Source organism: Neophocaena asiaeorientalis, unplaced genomic scaffold, assembly GCF_003031525.2.
Source record: "Neophocaena asiaeorientalis asiaeorientalis breed wild unplaced genomic scaffold, Neophocaena_asiaeorientalis_V1.1 scaffold189, whole genome shotgun sequence".
Classification (NCBI taxonomy): Eukaryota; Metazoa; Chordata; class Mammalia; order Artiodactyla; family Phocoenidae; genus Neophocaena; species Neophocaena asiaeorientalis.
Genome location: NW_020174049.1, coordinates 626,912 through 651,067, shown reverse-complemented (window position 1 = coordinate 651,067; position 24,156 = coordinate 626,912). Strand labels below are relative to the sequence as shown.

General features: G+C 36.4%; 1 protein-coding gene across 2 annotated transcripts in view; it reads left to right on the top strand.

Annotated features, from left to right (window-relative positions):
• Positions 1–24,156, top strand: part of TBCK (TBC1 domain containing kinase) — a 225,683-nt gene that overhangs the window by 137,584 nt on the left and 63,943 nt on the right. For both annotated transcript variants that reach the window (XM_024754047.1, XM_024754046.1), the window contains exon 23: positions 22,842–23,017. In XM_024754047.1, coding sequence (XP_024609815.1) covers positions 22,842–23,017 — 176 coding nt within the window. The remainder of the gene's footprint in view (positions 1–22,841; positions 23,018–24,156) is intronic.

Here is a 24,156-nt window from a genome sequence, read left to right as displayed (position 1 = left end):
TTTTCTGATTCAGTTGTTTGTTTCATTAATATTGAGCTGCATGAGCTGTTTATATATTTTGGAGGTCAATCCTTTGTCTGTTGATTCATTTGCAAATAGTTTCTCCCATTCTGAGGGTTGTCTTTTCATCTTGCTTATAGTTTCCTTCGCTGTGCAAAAGCTTTTAAATGTCATTACGTCCCATTTGTTTATTTTTTTTTTAATTTCCATTTCTCTAGGAAGTGGGTCAAAAAAGATCTTGCTGTGATTTATGTCAGAGTATTCTTCCTATGTTTTCCTCTAAGAGTTTTATAGTGTCTGGTCTTACATTTAAGTCTTTAATCCATTTTGAGTTTACTTTTGTGTATGGTGTTAGGGAGTGTCATAATTGCATTCATGTACATGTAGCTGTCCATTTTTCCCAGCACCACTTATTGAAGAGATTGTCTTTTCTCCATTGTACATCCTTGCCTCCTTTGTCATAGATTAGTTGACCATAGGTGTGTAGGTTTACCTATGGGCTTTCTATCCTGTTCCATTGATGTATATTTCTGTTTTTATGCCAGTACCATATTGTCTTGATTACGATAGCATTATAGTATAGTCTGAAGTCCAGGAGTCTTATTCCTCCAGCTCCATTTTTTCCCACAAGATTGCTATGTCTATTCAGGGTCTTTTGTGTCTCCACACAAATTTTAAGGTTTTTTTCTTCTACTTCTCTAAAAAATGCCATTGGTAATTTGATAAGGATTCCATTGAATCTGTAGATTGCTTTAGGTAGTATAGTCATTTTCACAATATTGATTCTTCCAATCCAAGAACATGGTATATCTCTCCATCGGTTTGTATCATCTTTGATTTCTTTCATCTGTTTCTTATAGTTTTCTGAGTACAGGTCTCTTACCTCCTTAGGTAGGTTTATTCCTAGGTATTTTATTATTTTTGTTTCAATGGTGAATGGGATTATTCACTTAATTTCTCTTTCTGATCTTTTGTTGTTAGTGTATAGGAATGCAAGAGATTTCTGTGTGTTAATTTTTTTGTATCCCGCAACTTTACCAAATTCATTGATTAGCTCCAGTAGTTTTCTGGTGGCATCTCTAGGATTCTCTATGTATAGTATCATATCATCTGCAAACAGTGACAGTTTTACTTCTTTTCCAATTTGTATTCCTTTTATTTCTTTTTCTTCTCTGATTGCTGTGGCTAGGACTTCCAAAACTATGTTGAATAATAGTGGCGAGAGTGGACATCCTTGTCTTGTTCCTGATCTTAGAGGAAATGCCTTTAGTTTTACACCATTAAGAATGATGTTTGCTGTGGGTTTGTCGTATGTGGCCTTTATTATGTTGAAGTAGGTTCCCTTTATGCCCACTTTCTGGAGAGTTTTTATGATAAATCGGTGTTGAATTTTGTCAAAACTTTTTCTGTACCTGTTGAGATGATCATTTGGTTTTATTCTTCAATTTGTTAGTATGGTGTATCACATTGGTTGATTTGAGTATATTGAAGAATCCTTTCATCGCTGAGGTAAATCCCACTTGATCATGGTGTATGATCCTCTTAATATGTTGTTAGATTCTGTTTGTTAGTATTATGTTGAGGATTTTTGCGTCTATATTCATTAGTGATATTGGTCTGTAATTTTCCTTTTTGTATCTCTTTCTGGTTTTGATATCAGGGTGATGGTGGCCTCATAGAATGAGTTTGGGGTGTTCCTCCCTCTGCAATTTTTGGGAAGAGTTTGAGAAGGATGGGTGCTAGCTCTTCTCTAAATGTTTGATAGAATTCACCTGTCAAGCCATCTGGTCCTGGACTTTTGTTTGTTGGAAAATTTTTACTCACATTTTCAATTTCATTACTTGTGATCAGTCTGTTCATGTTATCTATTTCTTCCTGATTCAGTCTTGGAAGGTTATACCTTTCTAAGAATTTGTCCATTTCTTCCAGGTTGTCCATTTTATTGGCATAGAGTTGTTTGTAGTAGTCTCTTAGGATGCTTTGTCTTTCTGCAGTGTCCATTGTAACTTTTCCTTTCTCATTTATAATTTTATTGATTTGAGTCCTCTCCCTCTTTTTCTTAAGTCTGGCTAATGGTTTATCAATTTTATCTTCTCAAAGAATCATCTTTTAGTTTTATTGATCTTTGCTGTTCTTCGTTTCTATTTCATTTATTTCTGCTCTGATCTCTATGATTTCTTTCCTTCTACTAACTTTGGGTTTTGTTTGTTCTTCTTTAGTTCCTTTAGGTGTAAGTTTATATTGTTTATTTGATATTTTTCTTTTTTCTTGCGGTAGGATTGTATTGCTACAAACTTCCCTCTTTGAACTGCTTTTGCTGCATCCCATAGGTTTTGGATCGTTGTGTTTTCATTGTCATTTATCTCTAGGTATTTTTTGATTTCCTCTTTGATTTCTTCAGTGATCTCTTGATTATTTAGTAATGTATTGTTTAGCCTACACGTCTTTGTTTTTCACGTGTTCTTCCCTGAAATTGATTTCTAATCTAATAGCATTGTGGTCAGAAAAGATGCTTGATATGATTTCAATTTTCTTAAATTTACTGAGGCTTGATTTGTGACCCAAGATGTGATATATCCTGGGGAATGTTCCATGTGCACTTGAGAAGAAAGTGTAATCTGCTGTTTTTGGATGGAATGTCTTCTGGGACCCCTATAATGTGAATGTTGGTGAATTTAATGTCCCAGAGGTCTCTTAGGCTGTCTTCATTTCTTTTCATTCTTTTACCTTTATTCTGTTCTGTGAGAATGAATTCCACTATTCTATCTTCCAAGTCACTTATCCGTTCTTCTGCCTCAATTATTCTATTGATTCCTTCTAGTGTATTTTTCATTTCAGTTATTGTATTGTTCATCTCTGTTTTTTTGTTCTTTAATTCTTCTAGGTGTTTGTTCTTTAATTCTTCTAGGTCTTTGGTAAACATTTCTTGCATCTTTTTGATCTTTGCCTCCATTCTTTTTCCGAGGTCCTGGAGCATCTTCACTATCATTATTTTGAATTCTTTTTCTAGAAGGTTGCCTATCTCCACTTCATTTAGTTGTTTTTCTTGCTTTTTATCTTGTTCCTTCATCTTGTGCATAGTCCTCTGCGTTTTCATTTTGTCTATCTTTCTGTGAATATGGTTTTCATTCCACAGGCTGCAGAATTATAGTTCTTCTTGCTTCTGCTGTCTGCCCTCTGGTAGATGAGGCTATCTGAGAGGCTTCTGTATCTGGTTTTATATATCTGTTTTCTGCCCTTGTTTCTGGCGCAAATCTCCTAAATCCCTTAGAATTTCCTGGGTGATAGGAGCACCTTTTGTTCTAATGAGATGACTCTTGCTGGGCTCCCTGAGAGCTTCAGTATGAGGATGGGTAATAAATCAAAGTTTGGAACTTTCAGTTCCACCCCCTATCCTCCTGGGAGGGGAGAGAGGCTGGAGATTGAGTTAATAATTACTCATGGGTATGTGATGAAGCCTCTATAAAAATAACTAAGCTAAAAGGTTTAGAGAGCTTCTGGTTTAGTGAACACATCCACATGCTGAGAGGTTCGCCTCATCCCTGAGGATAGAACCTCTGCCCTCAGGATCTTTATGAACATTGCCCTCTGTACCTCTTCATCTGGCTGTTTATTTGTATCTTTTATAATAAACTCATAAAAGTAAGTAAAGCGTTTCCCTGAGTTCTGTGCATTGTCATAGCAAATTATCAAACCTGAGAAGGGGTTTGTCAACTCTCAATTTATAAACAGTTGATCAGAAGTACAGATGACATCCTTGGAGTTGTTACTGGCATCTGAAATGGAGGCAGTCTTGTGAGACTGAGCCCTTAACCTGCAGGGTCTATGCTAATTCCAAGTAGTTGGTGTCAGAACTGAATTGAATTGTAGCATGCTCATCTGGTATCCAGAGAGTTGAAGAATTGATTGTTTGGTGTGAGGAAACACCCTACACATTTGATGTCAGAAGTATTGTGAATAGAAAAACAGTTTACCTTGCTGGGTTAATCCCTAGGATATACCTTTGTGTATTAGTTTTCTGTTGCTGCTGTAACAAATCACCACAAAGTGGCTTAAAACAAGACATATTTGTTATCTTATACTTCTGGAGATCAACAGTCCAAAATCATCCTTACTGGGCTAAAGTCAAGGTGTCAGCAGGGCTGATTCCTTCTAGAGGCTCTGAGGCTCCATTTCTGTTTTTGCCAACTTCTAGGGACCACCTGCATTCTTTTGTCTGTGCCCCTCCTCCATCTTTTAAGCCAGCTACATAGTATTGTCACATCTCTTTCTGCTCTCTCTGAACTGCTTCTCCTTCTTATACAATTACTTATAATTACATCAGACCCAGCTGGATAATTCAGCATGATCTCCCCATCTCATGATCCTTAACTTAATCACATTTTCAAGGTTCTTTTGCCATATGAGGTAACATCCATAGGTTTTGAGGCTTAAAATATTTACATCTTTTAGGGGGGCATTTTTCAGCCTACCACACTTAACTAATATTAAGGATTTTATGTCTGTGTGCATGAGATACTGGTTTTTAATTTCCTTATAATATCTTTCTCAGATTTTGGTTTATAATCTCAGGATTATACTGGGTTGTATGAGGATTAGTTAAGGTTATACTCTTAAAACAAGTTGGGAGTATTCACTTTTCTTCTCTCTTCATAATAAATCTGTGTAAGATTGTTGGAAATTCTTCTTTAAATATTTGATAAATTTTACCAATGAAACCATATCGACCTGGAGTTTTCTTTTTGGGAATGTTTTAATTAAGAATTAATTTCTGTAAAGATATGTGACTACACAGATTGCCTATTTCTTCTTGTGTCAAATTGTGGTTCTGGTAAATTGCATTTTCCAAGGAGTTTGTATATTTTATCTACTTTCAAATTTATTTGCATAGAGTTGTTCATAATATTGCTTGGTATCCTTTTAATGTTTGATGCATCTGTAGTGATATCTCCTTTGTTTCCTGATACTGCTAATTTGCTTTTTTCTAGTCTTGATCATTCTTGCTAGGGTTTATCAGTTTCACTAATTTTTCTTTCTCTTCTTTTTTTTTTTTTTTTTTTTTTTTTTTTTTTTTTTTTTTTTTTTTTTTGTCTTTTATTTCCTTTCATCTACTCTTTGGATTTAGTATACTCTTTTTTTCTTACTGCTTAAGGACCAAACTTAGATCATTGAATTATAACTTTCATCTTTTCTAATATAAGTGCCTCTGAGCACTTCTTTAGCTACATTTGACAAATTTTGTTATGCTGTATTTTCAGTATTATTGTTTCAAAAATATTTACTAATTTCCCTTGTGACTTTTTTGGTCAAAATTTTCATTTTAAAAACTTGTTGAAACTTACTTTATGTATGCTGATTGTCCATCTTATTAAACGTTCCACATGCACATTAAAATAATATAGTTTTTAAGTGTAGTGCTGTATAAATGTCAAATAGGTCAACAGTAATGTTTCAGTCTTCTTTATCCTTACTGGGCTTTTCCCCTCTTTGTCCTGTAAATTATAGGAGGGAGATATTAAGCTCCTCAACTATGACTGTGGATTTGTCTATTTCAACCTTAATACTGTCAGCTTTTGCTTTTATATTTTGAAGCTCTCTTAAGGAATGCCTATAAACTTAGCATTGTTATGTCATCTTGAATTGAGTCTATTATCATTATGCAATGTGCTTCTTTATCTCAGTAATACTCCTCATCTTGGACTCTGCTTTTTCTGATATTAGTATAATCACATGAGCTTTCTTATGCTTAGTCCTTATATGGTATCTTTTCTATATTTTCAACCTTTAATTTTAAAACTTTATATATATATATATGTGTGTGTATATATGGATATACACATATACACATATGCTGTGGCTTTAAATTTAAATAGTGTATATTTAAAAGTTATCATGTTCAGACTTATAATTGTCTAGACATATGTTAGACATAATTTAGGCATATAATGTTTCTTGCTCTGTTTACTCAGTCTGATATTTATTTCCTTTTAAATAGAATATTCAGTCCATTTGCTTTTGATATGTTTATTCATATGGTTGGTTTTACTTCTAGTTGTTGCCTCTGCTCTGTGTTTCTCTTCTTCCTTTTCTGACTTGTTTGGGTTGATTAAATAGTTTTAACATTTCGTCTTAATACCTTTATTGACTTTTAGTTTTGCCTTTTGAATTATCTTTTAGTTATTGTTCTACCGTCTATGATCTATGTCTTAACTTATCACACTTTACATAGAGTTCATATTGTACAACTTTATGGAAAACGTAAGAACTTTGCAACAGTGTTATTGCATTTACCTACCATATATTGTACTGTTTTTGCTATATATTTTACATCTCCATTTGTAATAAACTCCACAATGTAATATTGTTATTTGAGCTTTAAATAGCTAATTGCCTTTTAAACATCTTAAGAGAAGCAAAAAGATAGATTTTTATATCAATATTTACCACCATATTTCCCATTATCATTGCTCTTCATTCCTTCCTTTAGACTTGTGTTTCCTCTTTAGTTTTGGTTTTTAGCAGGTTGACTGTGTTGTGCTACAGTGCAGGGCTCTCTGTATTTATCTTGATTTTAAGACCTATCAGTAGATTTCAAATAATGTACTTTTCTGTTCTAGTATTTCAGTTTGGCTCTCTTCTGTTGTTTGCATTTCCCTCTCCATTCCCTTTGACTGTATTTTCCTTTAAGAACTTGAACATATTTATAGTAATTATTTTAAAGTCCTTGTCTGCTAATTCCAATTGTGGATCATCTTGTAGGTCTGTTTCTATAGACTCTGTTTCTCTTGATAATAGGTGACATTTTTCTGCTTTGCATATCTAGTTATTTATTATATAGTGGATATTGATAAAGGTACATTGTAAGGAGTCTGGATTTTATCATCTTCCTTTAAAGAGTCCTGAGATTTGTTCTGCTAGACAGTTAAATAACTGGTGGGCTCTTTTGTTCATATTAATTCGGCTGTGTTTGTAAAGTATGTCTCTTTTAATGTTTTATTTAGTCTAAGAATATGGCATGTCTAGGTCCTTAACTAAATATCCAAGGTGCTCAATAGGAACTCTCTCTCTGACTGGACCAAACTCCAAAATCTCTCAGCAATTACTCATCTTTATGATCCCTCAGGACTTAATACCATACCTTGAATACACTAAGAATTCAATTTTAGTTCAGTTCAATTAAATAAACAGTAGGGTAGCCTTTATGGACACATTGGCATGGAGAAATATATACCTGAACTTAAGTTTGTACATCATTAATTCTCATATAGTAAGGTTTATTTCAAAAGATAAATTGTGAATAGAAAATTTGGGCAATGTAGATCATCGCTAGTTACAAGAACATTGAATCACTTTTAAAGTTTATAAAGCTGTTTAAATTTTTTTACCTTGTATAATTATTACAACAGTACTAAGTAGTTTTTATATCCATTATTCTCTTGAACTAATTGAAACACAGTGAGGTTATAGATTACTCATTATTATTTAAGTTAGCAACTGGCATTTGGAGTCCAAATCCAGTACTTTTTACTATACAGGAGAACATGTTATTTGCTTACAAAAGTAGGTTTTTGTAGGTCAAAATTGTTCTGTATCAGCAGCTTCAAATGGTCCAATCTAGTAACTTCAGAAAGTCAATTCTGACATCTTAGGAAGCTCATCTTATTTGCAATAATAAAAATACTTACTGTTAGATAAAACCTTCATGTAGAATACTAGCTTTTTTTTTTGCTGCGTGGCTTGCTTTATCTTAGTTCCCTGACCAGGGATTTAACCGTGTCCCCTGCAGTGAAAGCGTGGAGTCCTAACCACTGGACTGCCAGGGAACTCCCTAGCGATTTCATTTTTTTTTTCTTTAACATCTTTATTGGAGTATAATTGCTTTACAATAGTGGGTTACTTTCTGCTGTATAACAGTGTGAATCAGCTATACATATACCTATATCCCCATATCTCCTCCCTCTTGCGGCTCCCTCCAACCCTCCCTATTCTACCCCTCTGGGTGGTCACAAAGCACTGAGCTTATCTCCCTGTGCTATGCAACTCCTTCCCACCAGCTATCTATTTAACATTTGGTTGTATATAAAAAACCATGCCACACTCTCACTTCATCCCACCTTACCCTTCCACCTCCCTGTGTCCTCACATCCATTCTCTACATCTGCATCTTTATTCCTCTTCTGCCCCTAGGTTCTTCAGAACCATTATATTTTTTGTTTTGTTTTTTTTTTTTTAGATTCTATATATATATGTGTTAGCCTACGGTATTTGTTTTTTTGACTGCACTCTGTATGACAGACTCTAGGTCCATCCTCCTCACTACAAATAACTCAATTTCATTTCTTTTTATGGCTGAGTAATAATCCATTGGATATATGTGCTACATCTTCTTTATCCATTCATCTGTCAGTAGACACTTAGGTTGCCTACATGTCCTGGCTATTGTAAATAGAGCTGCAATGAACATTGTGGTACATGACTCTTTTTGAATTATGGTTTTCTCAGGGTATATGCCCATTAGTGGGATGGCTGGGTCATATGGTAGTTCTATTTTTAGTTTTTTAAGGAACCTCCATACTGTAATCCATAGTGGCTGTATCAATTTACATTCCCACCAACAGTGCAAGAGGGTTCCTTTTTCTCCACACCCTCTCCAGCATTTATTGTTTGTAGATTTTTTGACAATAGCCATTCTGAATGGTATGAGGTGATACCTCATTATAGTTTTGATTTGTATTTCTCTAATGATTAGTGATGTTGAGCATTCTTTCATGTGTTTGTTGGCAATCTGTATATATTCTTTGGAGAAACGTCTATTTAGGTCTTTGGCCCATTTTTCAATCGGGTTGTTTGTTTTTCTGATATTGAGCTGCTTGTAAATTTTTGAGATTAATCCTTTGTAAGTTGCTCCACTTGCAAACATTTTCTCCCATTCTGAGGGTTGTCTTTTCGTCTTGTTCATGCTTTCTTTTGCTCTGCAAAAACTTTTAAGTGTCATTAGGTCCCATTTGTTTATTTTTGTTTTAATTTCCATTTCTCTAGGAGGTGGGTCAAAAAGGATCTTACTGTGATTTATGTCATAGAGTGTTCTGCCTATGTTTTCCTCTAAGAGTTTTATAGTATCTGGCCTTACATTTAGGTCTCTAATCCATTTTGAGTTTATTTTGTGTATGTTGTTACAGAGTATTCTAATTTCATTCTTTTACATGTAGCTGTCCAGTTTTCCCAGCACCGCTTATTGAAGAGGCTGTCTTTTCTCCATTGTATACCCTTGCCTACTTTGTCAAAGATAAGGTGACCATATGTGCGTGGGTTTATCTCTGGGCTTTCTATCCTGTTCCATTGATCTATATTTCTGTTTTTTTGCCAGTACCATACTGTCTTGATTACTGGAGCTTTGTAGTATACTCTGAAGTCCAGAAGCCTGATTCCTCCAGCTCCGTTTTTCTTTCTCAAGATTGCTTTGGCTATTCGGGGTCTTTTGTGTTTCCATACAAATTGTGCAATTTTTTGTTCTAGTCCTGTGAAAAATGCCATTGGTAGTTTGATAGGGATTGCATAGAATCTGTAGATTGCTTTGGGTAGTATAGTCATTTTCACAATGTTGATTCTTCCAGTGCAAGAACATGGTATATCTCTCCATCTGTTTGTATCATCTTTAATTTCATTCATCAGTGTCTTATAGTTTTCTGCATACAGGTCTTTTGCCTCCTTAGGTAGGTTTGTTACTAGGTATTTTATTCTTTTTTATTGCAGTGGTAAATGGGAGTGTTTCCTTAAATTCTCTTTCAGATTTTTCATCATTAGTGTATAGAAATGCAAGAGATTTCTGTGGATTAATTTTGTATCTTGCCACTTTACCAAATTCATTGCTTAGCTCTAGTAGTTTTCTGGTAGCATCTTTAGTATTCTCTATGTATAGTATCATGTCATCTGCAACAGTGGCAGCATTACCAATTTGGATTCCTTTTTCTTCTCTGCTTGCTGCGGCTAAAACTTCCAAAACCATGTTGGAAAATAGTGGTGAGAGTGGACAACCTTGTCTTTTTCCTGATCTTAGAGGAAATGGTTTCAGTTTTTCACCATAGAGAACGATATTGGCTGTGGGTTTGTCATTTATGGCCTTTATTATGTTGAGGTAAGTTCCCTGTATGCCTACTTTCTGGAGTCTTTTTTTATCATAAACGGGTGCTGAATTTTGTTGAAAGCTTTTTCTACATCTATTGAGATGATCATATGGTTTTTCTCCTTCAATTTGTTAATATGGTTTATCACATTGATAGATTTGCGTATATTGAAGAATCCTTGCATTCCTGGAATAAACCCCACTTGATCATGGTGTATGATCCTTTTAATGTGCTGTTGGATTCTGTTTGCTAGTATTTTGTTGAGAATTTTTGCATCTATGTTCATCAGTGCTATTGGCCTGTAGTTTTCTTTTTTGTGACATCTTGCTCTGGTTTTGGTATCAGAATGATGTTTGCCTCGTAGAATGGGTTTGGGAGTGTTCCTCCCTCTGCTATATTTTGGAAGACTTTGAGAAGGATAGGTGTTAGCTCCTCTCTAAATGTTTGATAGAATTTGCCTGTGAAGCCATCTGGTCCTGGGCTTTTGTTTGTTGGAAGATTTTTAATCACAGTCTTAATTTCAGTGCTTGTGATTGCTCTGTTTATTTTTTCTATTTCTTCCTGGTTCAGGTTCAGAAGGTTGTGCTTTTCTAAGATTGTGTACATTTCTTCAAAGTTGTCCATTTTATTGGCGTATACTTGCTTGTAGTAATCTCTTATGATCCTTTGTATTTCTGCAGTATTAGTTGTTACTTCTCCTTTTTCATTTCTTATTCTTTGAGTTTTCTCCCTTTTTGTCTTGATGGGTCTGGCTAGTGCTTTATCAATTTTGTTTATCTTCTCAAAGAACCAGCCTTTAGTTTTATTGATCTTTGCTATTGTTTCCTTCATTTCTTTTTCATTTATTACTGATCTGATCTTTATGATTTCTTTCCTTCTGCTAACTTTGGGGTATTTTTGTTCTTCTTTCTCTGATTGCTTTAGAGTGTAAGGTGTAAGGTTAGGTTGTTTATTTGAGATGTTTCTTGTTTCTTGAGGTAGGAGTGTATTGCTATAAACTTCTCTGTTAGAACTGCTTTTGCTGCATCCCATAGGTTTTCAGTTGTAGAGTTTTCATTGTCATTTGTTTCTATGTATTTTTTTATTTCCTCTTTTATTTCTTCAGTGATCTCTCGTTTATTAAGTAGTGTATTGTTTCTCCTCAATGTGTTTGTATTTTTTACAGATTTTTTCCTGTAATTGATATCTAGTCTCATAGCATTGTGGTTGGAAAAGGTACTTGATATGATTTCAGTCTCCTTAAATTTACCAAGGCTTGATTTGTGACCCAAGATGTGATCTGTCCTGGAGAATATTCCATGCGCACTTGAGAAGAAAGTGTAATCTGCTGTTTTTGGATGGAATGTCCTATAAATATCAATTAAGTCCATCTTGTTTAATGTGTCATTTGTTCCCTTATTTATTTTCATTTTGGATGGTCTGTCCATTTATGAAAGTGGGGTGTTAAAGTCCCCTACTATGATTGTGTTACTGTCGATTCCCCTTTTATGGCTGTTAGCATTTGCCTTATGTATTGAGGTGCTCTATGTTAGGTGCATAAATATTTACAATTGTTATATCTTCTTCTTGGATTGATCTCTTGATCGTTATGTAGTGTCCTTCTTTGTCTCTTGTAATAGTCTTTATTTTAAAATCTATTTTTTCTGATATGAGTTTTGCTACTCCAGCTTTCTTTTGATTTCCATTTGCATGGAATATCTTTTTCCATCCCCTCACTTTCAGTCTGTATGTGTCCCTAGGTCCGAAGTGGGTGTGTTGTAGACAGCATATGTACTGGTCTTGTTTTCGTATCCATTCAGCCAGTCTATGTCTTTCGGTGGGAGCATTTAATCCCTTTACATTTAAGATAATTATCGATATGTATGGTCCTATTACCATTTTCGTAATTATGTTGGGTTTTTTTATTGTAGGTCTTTTCCTTCTCTTTTGTTTCCTGCCTAAAAAAGTCCTTTTTGCATTTGTTGTAAAGCTGGTTTGGTGGTGCTGAATTCTGTTACCTTTTGCTTGTCTGTAAAGGTCCTTCTAGAGAATTTTTAATTTCGTTTATTGTGTTGTTCATCATTGTTTCTTTGCTCTTTATTTCTTCTAAGTCCTTGTTAAACGTTTCTTGTGTTTTCTCCTTTCTATTTCCAAGATTTTGGATCATGTTTACTATCATTACTCTGAATTCATTTTCAGGTGAACTGCCTACTTCTTCTTCATTTGTTTGGTCTGGTGGGTTTTTACCTTGCTCCTTCATCTGCTATGTGTTTTTCTGTCTTCTCATTTTGCTTAACTTACTGTGTTTGGGGTCCCCTTTGCTCAGGCTGCAGGTTCATAGTTCCTGTTGTTTTTGGTGTCTGCCCCCAGTGCTTAGGTTGGTTCAGTAGGTTATGTAAGCTTTCTGGTGGAGGGGATTAGTGCCTGTATTCTGGTGGATGTGGCTGGATCTTGTCTTTCTTGTGGGCAGGGCCACGTCTGGTGGTGTGTTTTGGGGTGTCTTTGACCTTATTATGATGTTAGGCAGCCTTTCTGCTAATGGGTGGGGTTGTGTTCCTGTGGTTTGGCATAGAGTGTCCAGCAGTGTAGCTTACTGGTCTTTGAGTGGAGCTGGGTCTTAGCATTGAGATGGAGATCTCTGAGAGAGCCTTCACCATTTGATATTACATAGAGCCAGGAGGTCTCTAGTGGAGCACTGTCCCGTACTTGGTTCTCCTACCTCAGAGGCACAGGTCTGACACCTGGCTGGAGCACCAAGACCCTGTCAGCCACATGGCTTAGAAAAAAAAGAAGAAAAAAAGAAAAGAGGAAAAAAAATAATAAAATGAAATAAAGTAAAATAAAATAATTAAAATAAAAAATATTTTAAAAAATTTTTTTAATACAGGTCTGACACCTGGCTGGAGCACCAAGACCCTGTCAGCCACATGGCTTAGAAAAAAAAGAAGAAAAAAAGAAAAGAGGAAAAAAAATAATAAAATGAAATAAAGTAAAATAAAATAATTAAAATAAAAAATATTTTAAAAAAATTTTTTAAATTTATAGTAAAAAAAAAAAGAAAGAAGAGAGCAACCAAACCAGAAAACAAATCCACCAATGATAACAAGCGCTAAAAACTATACTTAAAAAAAAAAAATGGACAGACAGAACCCTAGGATAAATGGTCAAAGCAAAGCTATACAGGCAAAGTCATACAAGGAAGCTTAAACATACACACTCACAAAAAGAGAAAAAGGGAAAATATAGGTATATCTATATTTAAAAACAAAAGGAGGAAGAGAGCAACCAAACCAATAAACAAATCCACCAATGATGATGAGCTCTAAAAGCTATACTAAGATAAACATAAAAATCAAAAACAAATTAGTTGCAGACAACAAACCCCAAGTCTACAGTTGCTCCCAAAGTCCACCACCTCAATTTTGGGATGATTTGTTGTCTACTCAGGTATTCCAGAGATGCAGGGTATATCACGTTGACTGTGGAGATTTAATCCGCTGCTCCTGAGGCTGCTTGGGAAGATTTCCCTTTCTTTTCTTTGTTTACACAGTTCCTGGGGTTCAGCTTTGGATTTGGCCCTGCCTCTATGTGTAGGTCGCCTGAGGGTGTCTGTTCCCATCCAGACAGGACAGGGTTAAAGGAGCAGCTGATTAGGGGGCTCTGACTCACTCAGGCCGGGTTGGTGGGGGGCGGGGGAGGAAGGAGTACGGAATGCAGGGCAAGCCTGCATCTGCAGAGACCCACATGACATTGCAACAGCCTGAGGTGCTCCGTGTGTTCTCCCGGGGAAGTTGTCCCTGGATCACGGGACCCTGGCATTGGCGGGCTGCACAGGCTCCTAGGAGGGGAGATGTAGATAGTGACCTGTGCTTGCACACGGGCTTCTTGGTGGCTGCAGTAGCAGCCTTAGCATTTCATGTTGGTCTCTGGTATCCACGCTGATAGCCATGGCTCATGCCTGTCTCTGGAGCTTGTTTAGGTGGTGCTCTGAATCCCCTCTCCTCGTGCACCCTGAAACAATGGTCTCTTGCCTCTTTGACAGCTCCAGACCTTTTCCCGGACTCCCTCCCAGCTAGCTGTGGCACACTAGCCCCCTTCAGGCTGTGTTCATGCAGCCAACCCCAGTCCTCTCCCTGGGGTCTGACCTCTGAAGGCCGAGCCTCAGCTCCCAGTCCCCACCCGCCCTGTGGGTGAGCAGACAAGCCTCTCAGGCTGGTGAGTGCTGGTCGGCACCGATCCCCTTTGTGGGAATCTCTCCACTTTGCCCTCCACACCCCTGTTGCTGCGCTCTCCTCCATGGCTCTGAAGCCCCCCCGCCACCCCCTGTCTCTGCCTGTGAAGGGGCTTCCAGTGTGTGGAAACCTTTCCTCCTTCACAGCTCCCTCCCAGAGGTGCAGGTCCCGTCAGTATTCTTTTGTCTCTGTTTTTTTCTTTTTTTTTGCCCTACCCCAGTGTGTGGGGATTTTCTTGGCTTTTGGGAAGTCTGAGGTCTTCTGCCAGTGTTCAGTAGGTGTTCTGTAGGAGTTGTTCCACATGTAGATGTATTTATGATGTATTTGTGGGGAGCAAGGTGATCTTCACGTCTTATTCCTCTGCCATTTTGAAGGTCTCCATAGCCATTTCTTTTCTTTCTGCCTGTGTTAGTCATTTGTCAGTGAACAGCATATAGAAACTTGACTTTTAACAAATTTTAACCCATTTTAAATGTAAAACATTATCTCTACAACTTATCTTCCTTCATTTAAGCAAGCCATGTTTTATGGTTGTTGTTTGGATGTACAAAATCATTTATTTTCTATCCTTAGCAGTTCTCCTGTCTACTTATTCCCTACCTGCCTCACAAAGACAACCATGGGCTTATTATCTCAAACAAAGTGTGGTATGGAGCAATAATCATACTATTGTTAAGTACAGATGAGAATTTTAGAGTGGGGAAGGAAATGTTTCTGTCAAATTGCCCAATATGTTAAATGTCTTGTGTAAGCCAAGTTATTCCGAAATGGCTTCAGTGACCCCTTTTGTCATGTGATTACAGAATTAGGATAAATTATTAATACTCTAATTCTTGCAAATCCATAATGTCTGGTAAATGTCCAGTATAATGCACAGGGTTTTTTTTTTAAGTGATAGTATTTTTTTGTCAATGAAGTTTATTTTGCATTTGAATGAAAAGTCATAATTTGTTACCCTAGTCAAGAGATAAATCAACTATAATACAAGGATGTTGACATGATTACAGATTTTTAACTTCTTTCAGTAGTTCTTTAAAAAAAAAAACTTATTTAAAAAGTAGTGCCCTTGGGGCTTCCCTGGTGGTGCAGTGGTTGGGAGTCCGCCTGCCGATGCAGGGGACGCGGGTTCGTACCCCGGTCCAGGAAGATTCCACATGCTGCGGAGTGGCTGGGCCCATGAGCCATGGCCGCTGAGCCTGCACGTCCAGAGCCTGTGCTCCGCAACGGGAGAGGCCACAACAGTGAGAGGCCTGCGTACCGCAAAAAAAAAAAAAAAAATAGTGCCCTTGGAGACATCTACTGTGCCATTTTTACTGATGTCACTCCTGTGTCCCTGTTTTTTGTTTTTTTTTAATTAATAGACTTTACTTTTTTTAGAGCAGTTTACAGAAAAGTTGAGCAGGTAGTACAGAGTTCCTGTATTTCTCTTCTTCCCTGCTCATTATTTCTCCTATTTTTAACATCTTGCCTTAGTATCTTACATTATTAATTGAAGTCTATAGTATACATTAAGGTTGTATTGTAGAGTTCTGTAGGTTTCAATAAATACATAATGTCATGTATTCACCATTGCAGTATTATACAGAACAGTTTCACCACCCTAAAAATTCCCTGTGCTTCAACTATTCATTCCTCCTCTCCTGCTCCCCTCACCCCCCAAAACCTTGACAACCAGTGATCTTTTTACTGTCCTTATAAAGTTTTGCCTTTTCCAGAATGTCATGTAATAGGAATCATAGAGGATACAGCCTATTCAGACTTTTTCCTCCACGTCTGCTTGTAGCTTGATAGCTCATTTCTTTTTAACACTGAATGATATCCTAAGTCTTTGGATTTTGAAAAGTAGAAAAGAATACTGTTTAAAAGGCAATCTCTTTCTAAAGAGAAATCTACCAGTTGCAAAGTAGAAAACTAGCCTATTTTTCTTTCTTTCCTTTTTTTTCTTTTTGGCCATGCCACATGGCATACAGGATCTTAGTTCCCTGACCAGGGATCGAACCCGTGCCCCCTGCAATGGAAGCACAGAGTCCTAACCACTGGACCAGCAGGGAAGTCCCTTCCTTATTTTTCAACTGGGTTTAAAACAAGAAGGCAGACTTAGTGGGATCTAAGGCTTATACTTTTTTTTATTTTAGTTGAAGTGCTAAAATTTTTTATGTATCTAAAAATTTGTCTGTAAAATACTTAAGTTCCTACTGTGTGCTGGAATAATCTTATTTATACCTCGTAACAGTCCAGGAATTAAGTATTATCATTCCTATTTTATGATTGAGAAAAGAGATGCAGAAAAATGAGTTGACCAAAGATGTACAACTTGTAAATAATTGAATTGATTCAAACCCAGATCATGCTGCCTCCTGAGTTAATCTTAGCAGTGTGGCATTGTTATTATACTGCTTTCTGAGCAAGTATCTTAGCTGCTAATTTGCAGACCTGGAGCTAGACCAAGGGGGGTGAAACGTCAAGCTCACCATGCCCACCTCCTAACTTCATTCCCACCACTTTTGAACCACAGCCTTTAAAATTTGAAACTTTTCCAATTAAGAATGACAGACTGTATACATGTTTGTCTCTGCTACCTTCTGAAACATCACTAAAGTGACAGTAAGGGAATGAAGAAAGAGTAATTTTAAAAACAAAGAGAGTGTAAAAAGAGCACTAGTAGACAAGAAATATCAACAAATATTTGGAAGATAGAAAGCAGTTACATCAGTAGTAACTCACTTAATAAATCAGAGAATACTGAAACCTTCCTGCAAAGGAGGATACCAAAAAGAAGCAAGCCAGTTCTTGATGCAGAGCACCAAAAGGTCTCAGAAATTGAAAGTGAAAGAAAAATTGAGGCAGAAAACCAGAGAAGAAACAGTTGAATGTATGTATGCATAAGGAATAGTTTCATTTCATTCACCCCTACAAATCTTTGCTCCCACCCTCTTAGCCAAGAGTCTATTCCTCTGCCACCTCGCAGAAGACTGGAAGATAGGGGCAGATCTAGATTTTGTGGCCTGAAGCTTATGCAGTGTGGGGAGATGCCCCTCTTTAAGGAGAGGTTATAAATTACAATACAAAATTAGGCTATTAAAAGAATATTTAGCATGAGCAAAGAGATCACAACAAATTACAAAACAGAAAAATAGCATAATATTTTTATTCATTAAATGTCTGACATACCTCTATATTTTTCCTCCACTTTTGCTTCATATTCATTGATCATCTCTTCATATAACAAGAATTATGCAATATTTTCTATAGAAAAAGTAGATAATCTGTCTTTTCACTGACAGGGTTGGTTGAAATTTGTTTTTTATTATTTATAGTAGTAATGCATAAAACATATGACTTAGCACAGGTGTCGCTTCTGTTTGTTTTAGTGCTACAAGTTTGTTTTCTATAAATACAGAAATGCTATTTTTTGTGAGGTTCCTACCAAAAAAAGAAAAAAAAAGTTAATGGTACACTTATAACTGTATATGTAGCATTATTGAAGTATATTTCTAGAAGGAGAATATTTCTCTTTTAATCAGGCATCAGTGAGAACCTAATTCTCTGCTTACAGTTTCACATGTTTAATATTTGGAAGAACTTTTCAGTCTGGTTTTTGCTATGTACATGTCAACTATGTTTCGCCTGCCCATAAACTTCTACTGCTAGAACACATTCACACTGCATTGCGACCTCTACTCCTGTATAGTGGGTGGTGGGAGTATTCCAGGAAGTCATTCCTAGAGCTAGCAATAATTTTACTATACTGTCAAAGAAAAACAAGCCAAACACTCATTAAAGTGGTAAGCACAGGTTTTAGTCAGTAATACACTGTTGCAATAATAGTCCCGCATGAATTGAGCTCAACTTCAATTTGTACAGAGGTGCCTGGGCATTTTAAAGGGAGAATGAGGGAATAGGGAGGGAGGAGACTAGAAGATTCAGGGAAGTGAAAAATTATAAAAAGCGTGAAGGGGGGCATTGGTCCATGTGAAATATATCTGTGTTTGCTAACTGACACTTACCAAAGTTAGGCTCCTTCCTTCCTACAGAGGCTAGAAGACAGGGACCCTGTCTTCAGGTATTGACTGGAACAAATGCTAAATTCTTCTGGCAGCCTTGTTTTTCTTCAGGCAGGCGTTTATAGGGCGTTAGGGTAATCTGAGGGATGTGACATTGAATTGCTATAAACTATGTTAAGAGTTTTGTTCAAGTCTTTATAGGCCAAGGTTGAGGCAGAGTCAAGAAAAGGCTTAGAGGAGCCTGACTAGACTCTGGTCAAGAAGAAAAATCTATGTCAATACCCCAAAGTGACTTCAAATAACAGTAGAATACCCATTAAACCATAATAAATATATCTTGAATTTAGCTTAGTTATATCAAAGTATCCACAGCCACTATGTTGCCTAACACAAGAGGAAGTGTAATGGAGGGGAAATTGGTGTAAAGACAACAGTTTTCACTGATTGTGGTTTAGATATTTTTACTTTTGCAAATTTTACAAAACATGACCATAGATACAGTAAATTTGGAGGTACATTTTTGGAGTAGTAGAATCACAGAGACTTGAGACACAGAGTCAGTAGCATAGCAGAGAGCCAGAGTGAGGAAATGTTTATAGTTACAATCCCCAGGCTCATCCATGGTCAATTCCCAGAATGCTGGCAAAGATTAGTTTAGACAGATTAAAGAATTATCCTCTGGAGAGATGGAAAGTTCCCAAAAAGAGAAATACCTTACTTATAGGGGTCCTCTAACAAATGACCATGTCCCCAGGTTACCTATAGTGAAGCCCTACCCACATATACAAAACTTCCAATCTGATTTTTAGTGCTATTCTTTTAAATATGCAGTCATCGATCACCAAACCTCTAGGGAAAGCCTCCAGCTAAAAAACACAGAACAGCACCAACTGAATAAAGAACTATCCTCAGAAAAACAATTATGAGAAGATATGATAACTATGAAAAATCAGAAATTTTTAAGTAACAACAAAAAAGATTTACTGGAAATTAAAAATGATGTGGAATTGCAATGAGCTTTATATGAAAGAGGTGTATGATAAAGCTTAGGAAATCTCTCAGAGAATAGAACCAAAATATAGATGGAAAGTAAGAGGAAAAGGCAAAATTATTAGGAAATGTATACAGGATGTTCAGGACTCGGAAAAACAGTGAGAAAGAAATTATTACAGACATCAAACAATAACTTTTTCTATAACTGAAGGATTACAAAAAGACCATCAATTAAGTGATACACAATTACATATATCATTATGAAATTTCAGAACACCAGGGATCCTAAAAGTTTACAGATAGGTGGAAAATCACATACAAGTGATCTCAAATCAAGATTGCATCAAATTTCTCAGAAGAAAGACAGTGGAGCCCTTGCCTTACATAACTCTGTAGAAAAATAAATCAATCCTAGAATGTTATGCCTAGCCTAACTATCAGTCAAAGGCAGAATAAATATATTAATAGACAATTCCAAAGTAATTTGCCTTCTGTGCATCCTTTCCTAGAAATTACTAGAAAATGTGTTCCACCAAAATAATGCAGTAAATCTAGAGAGAGAAAATAATATCTTAGCCCCCAAACTAGGGATGAACCAAAGGGAATTAGATGATGGTAAAGAGAAGTGCCATGTCAACAGCTGTTCACTATATCTAGGAAGCATTTCATAGTCATTAAAGCAAGACAATGAAGGGCTTCAGGCGAGCTGTCTTTTCTACCTACCCTTGCCCAAATGAATCATGAGTTGCATTTTATCATTTTGAAAATAGTTCCATATTTATGAGAGGAAACAATAGTAATGGATGAGGATAAAGAAAATGAGATTTAGAGAAATTATTTCTCTGAGTCACAAAGTACCTCATGGAGCTTGGAATCAAACCTGAGAAACCATATCCAGGATACATACTTTTTCACAAACGCATTGTATCAAAATGAAAATGCAAGATAGAAAGTAGTAGTGCTTTAGGATGAGAGATTATTTTTAAAAGAATAATTACATATTTTAATGTACAGTTTATAAAGTACTTTTCATAATATTTTGGTTATGATAAAGTACTTTGGAAGGATTTTGAGATGGAGAAGGTGACATGGGTCAAGTGAGTGGAGAATGGGATATCTGCCAGTAGTAATCAAGCTCAAATCGGGGTGGATGCCAGTAAATTCTCAAGATTCACTGTAAACCTTTTATGGTATTGGTAGGGTGTTCTGGAACCAGATACAAACGACTTTTCCATTGCCAGTGATTTAAGGACTGAACTACAAGCTCTGATCTGCATCTTTAACTTGACTTTCAAGCTTTTAATGGGTGACAGATATGTCAAACTGATTTGAGCACTGCAGATGCAAAATTTATGGTCCAAAATTCTTTTCTTTTTGGAGATTATACAGTGTGAAGTGGATAAACTTTTTTAAGGTGACGAAGTTTTCTCTCTTTAGCTGCAAATTTTTATCTTAACCGTATTAATTGGAAATGTTCTAAAATGAATTGAGCACATCTCTTCCATCTTAAGTGGAGTAGAGGAACGTATCTTGAACTTTTATTTTTCTTCTCATTGGTGTCTGTATTCTTCCCTTTGTGGAACATCAAGTTGATAACGTTACAGAACTTTTTAAAAGAATGCATTTCACTGTATTGACAATTTCTCAAATAAATAGGTCCATTCCTCAAAACATGTTTAACTCTGTTTCATAGATTTTATGTTAGGAATAACATATGGGGGTGATGAAATCTGACCTCTTTGTGCAGCCATGGAAGTAACCAACTGTGAAGTTGGCAAACATCACTAATAGCAGATAAAGGAATGTTTAATTGAGTAACTGGTCTTTCTAGACCTGCTGGCTGTTGTTTCCCAACTCTAAATAAATTGGGAAATGAAAGATGCCTTATAACCCTTTAGTAACTTCAGATATTCTACTCGTAATAAAAACACTTAACCCATTCAGTCACCTAGCTTGTTTATGTCTTAGTTTCTTCATCTTCAGCAGAAATGAGGGGAGTGCAGTACCTGTCTATAATAATCACTATAAGAATTAAATGGGCTATGTGAAAGTATACGACACCTGTCACACAGTAGATGCTCATTAAGTGTCCATTTCCCTGCCCTTCTCTAAGGGTTTTCCACCTTATAAAAGCAGATAATTCTATAAGTGCCTGATTCATGCACCATTCACAGGATCAACTTAAATTTCTATTTCCTTTTCCCCTTATATATAAGCTCTTCATTTCAAAAAGAGAAATAGGGACCTTACCCCTTTGTAAGGGATGTAATATATTTTTTTCATTGCTTATCTGAACTGACACACTTGGAGTTTTGCAGAGGAAATGATAATATCTGCCATTTACTAATATTACGAATATAGAAATGGAAAAGCTAGTCCATGCTAATAAACTCCTTCATCCTAGTAAACTTCTTGAATTTCTACTGCTTTTCTATGATAGCTTCACTTTCCCTGTAGAGTAACAGCTTGCTTTCCATCAGGAATATTAACCTCCTAAAGACTTACAGTCCTATCAAAACAAACAATAATTTGGCATTGTAATAACTTTCCTGTGTATATTACCTCTGTATCAAAAATGTTTTAATTTCTTTCAAATCTGAGAAAGAAGGGGAAATCTTCTATGGAAGTATTTTTTATTATTTTAATTGAGTACATTTAATTTCTGTCTATATGAAACCTCACATACTTTTTTTGTGTGTGCTATGCGGGCCTCTCACTGTCGTGGCCTCTCCCGTTGGGGAGCACAGGCTCCGGACGTGCAGGCTCAGCGGCCATGGCTCACGGGCCCAGCCGCTCCGCGGCATGTGGGATCTTCCCGGACTGGGGCACGAACCCGTGTCCCCTGCATCGGCAGGCGGACTCTCAACCACTGCGCCACCAGGGAAGCCCCACTTATACTTTTTTGCAGTTAAATCAAGAAATTCTTTTTTAAAAAGGGGAGAAATGCTGAACTGAGATTTTAATTAATTTTGCCCTGATTATTTTATATCATCTTTAATATATGGAAATGAAACTTTCATTACACTTTACTTAAAGTATGTCTATTAACTTTTGAATCTTTTGTTTGCCCACTCCCAAATTCTAGCCTTCCTTCTACCCAACCTTTAATTTGAGAAAGTGAAAATATTATCAAAGTTAAGATTCTCTAATAAGGAGATGTGTTATATTTAAATGTTTAAATACACTGAAATATATAAACACATATACTATATGTATGTGTATCTATATATAGATAATAATACCCAGAAATCACACATAAAAATGTATGTATATATTTACAAATGTAAATATATGTGTATATGTATCTACATAGTAATACCAGATACCCTCTACCATTCCGATCATAAATATGCTGATTAGTATCTAGATTACATTTTTACTGACATCTTTTCTAATTAGTTATCATCTTAGCCATATTTGTGTATATGTATTTAGGAAAAATTGTGGGTTTTACATAAATAGAGCAATCCAAATTCTATGTTTGCTTTTTTTTTAATTTTTCTATCTAGAAATTGACATTGAACGTTGTGTGCGAGAATCAATCAACCTGTTTTGTTGGACTCCTAAAAGTGCTACTTACAGACAGCATGCTCAACCTCCAAAGCCAACTTCTGATAGCAGTGGAGTCAGAAGTTCAACACCTTATTTCTCCACTGAGTGTCCAGATCCTCCAAAAACAGATCTGGTACGTAATTGCTGATTTAATTCATAAACTCTAAAAGAAGATGGATGTTATATTAGTATACTTAAGTATCAGTATTGTTCATATACTATTATCACTTATGTCTTTTTTTTTTTTTTTTTTTTTTTATGGTATGCGGGCCTCTCACTGTTGTGGCCTCTCCTATTGCGGAGCACAGGCTCCAAACGCGCAGGCTCAGCGGCCATGGCGCATGGGCCCAGCCGCTCCGCGGCATGCGGGATCCTCCCGGACTGGGGCACAAACCCGCGTCCCCTGCATCGGCAGGCGGACTCTCAACCACTGTGCCACCAGGGAAGCCCCACTTATGTGTTTTTAACATAGCTATCTTCTAATATGTGATTGTATTCATACAACTATTTCAGGTCTTGAGGTCAACCAAAGGTGAGAGCTTAAGGCCTTCTCAGGTCTTTCCTACGCATCCAAACATCCTATGTTCGCATTGACAGAGTTCTAGATTCCCAGGATCCTGTTAGCACTTTCACATACCCCTATGGACATTGCGTTCCCCAGCTTTTAATTTTAGTTTTTAATTTTTATTGTCAGCTTCTTCTTTGCTCCAACTGTTATGGCCACCTCAGACAGCTACAATATTAAACAATTGCTGCTGACTCTTTTTGACAGATACCTCCAGAGAAAAGTCTCTTTGAACAGAGAGGGTTCTGAGTGAGGTCAAATAAAGGCAAACACTGTGAGGAGAGGTTTCTAGGGAACTGGAAGACATGTCAAGTAATCATAATTCCCTGAAATGATACTTTTTGGGAGCTCTAAAACCACTCTGTCCTGTCCAGTGGTTGCTAGACTTCTGATTTGTGAGACTGTTGGTTTTTAAGGTGGAGCTGAGGAGAAGGAAATGAGAGTAGGGCAAACTAAAGCACCACAGAACTCACATTCTTACTGAAGTAGAGGTATTTCTTTTGACTGTACTCCATAGATTGCTGCAGACCTTTGTTTAATTTTCAGAATTCTAAAAAGTTCATTTTGATAATCTTTGCCAGTATTCTCATTATGTTTTGGAGGAGCAGCTTTTCTGAGGTCCCTACTCTGCCATTCTCACTGATGTCACTCATATTCTATGCTATTTGTCCACTACATTTTTTTTTTTTTTTTTTTTTTTTTTTGGA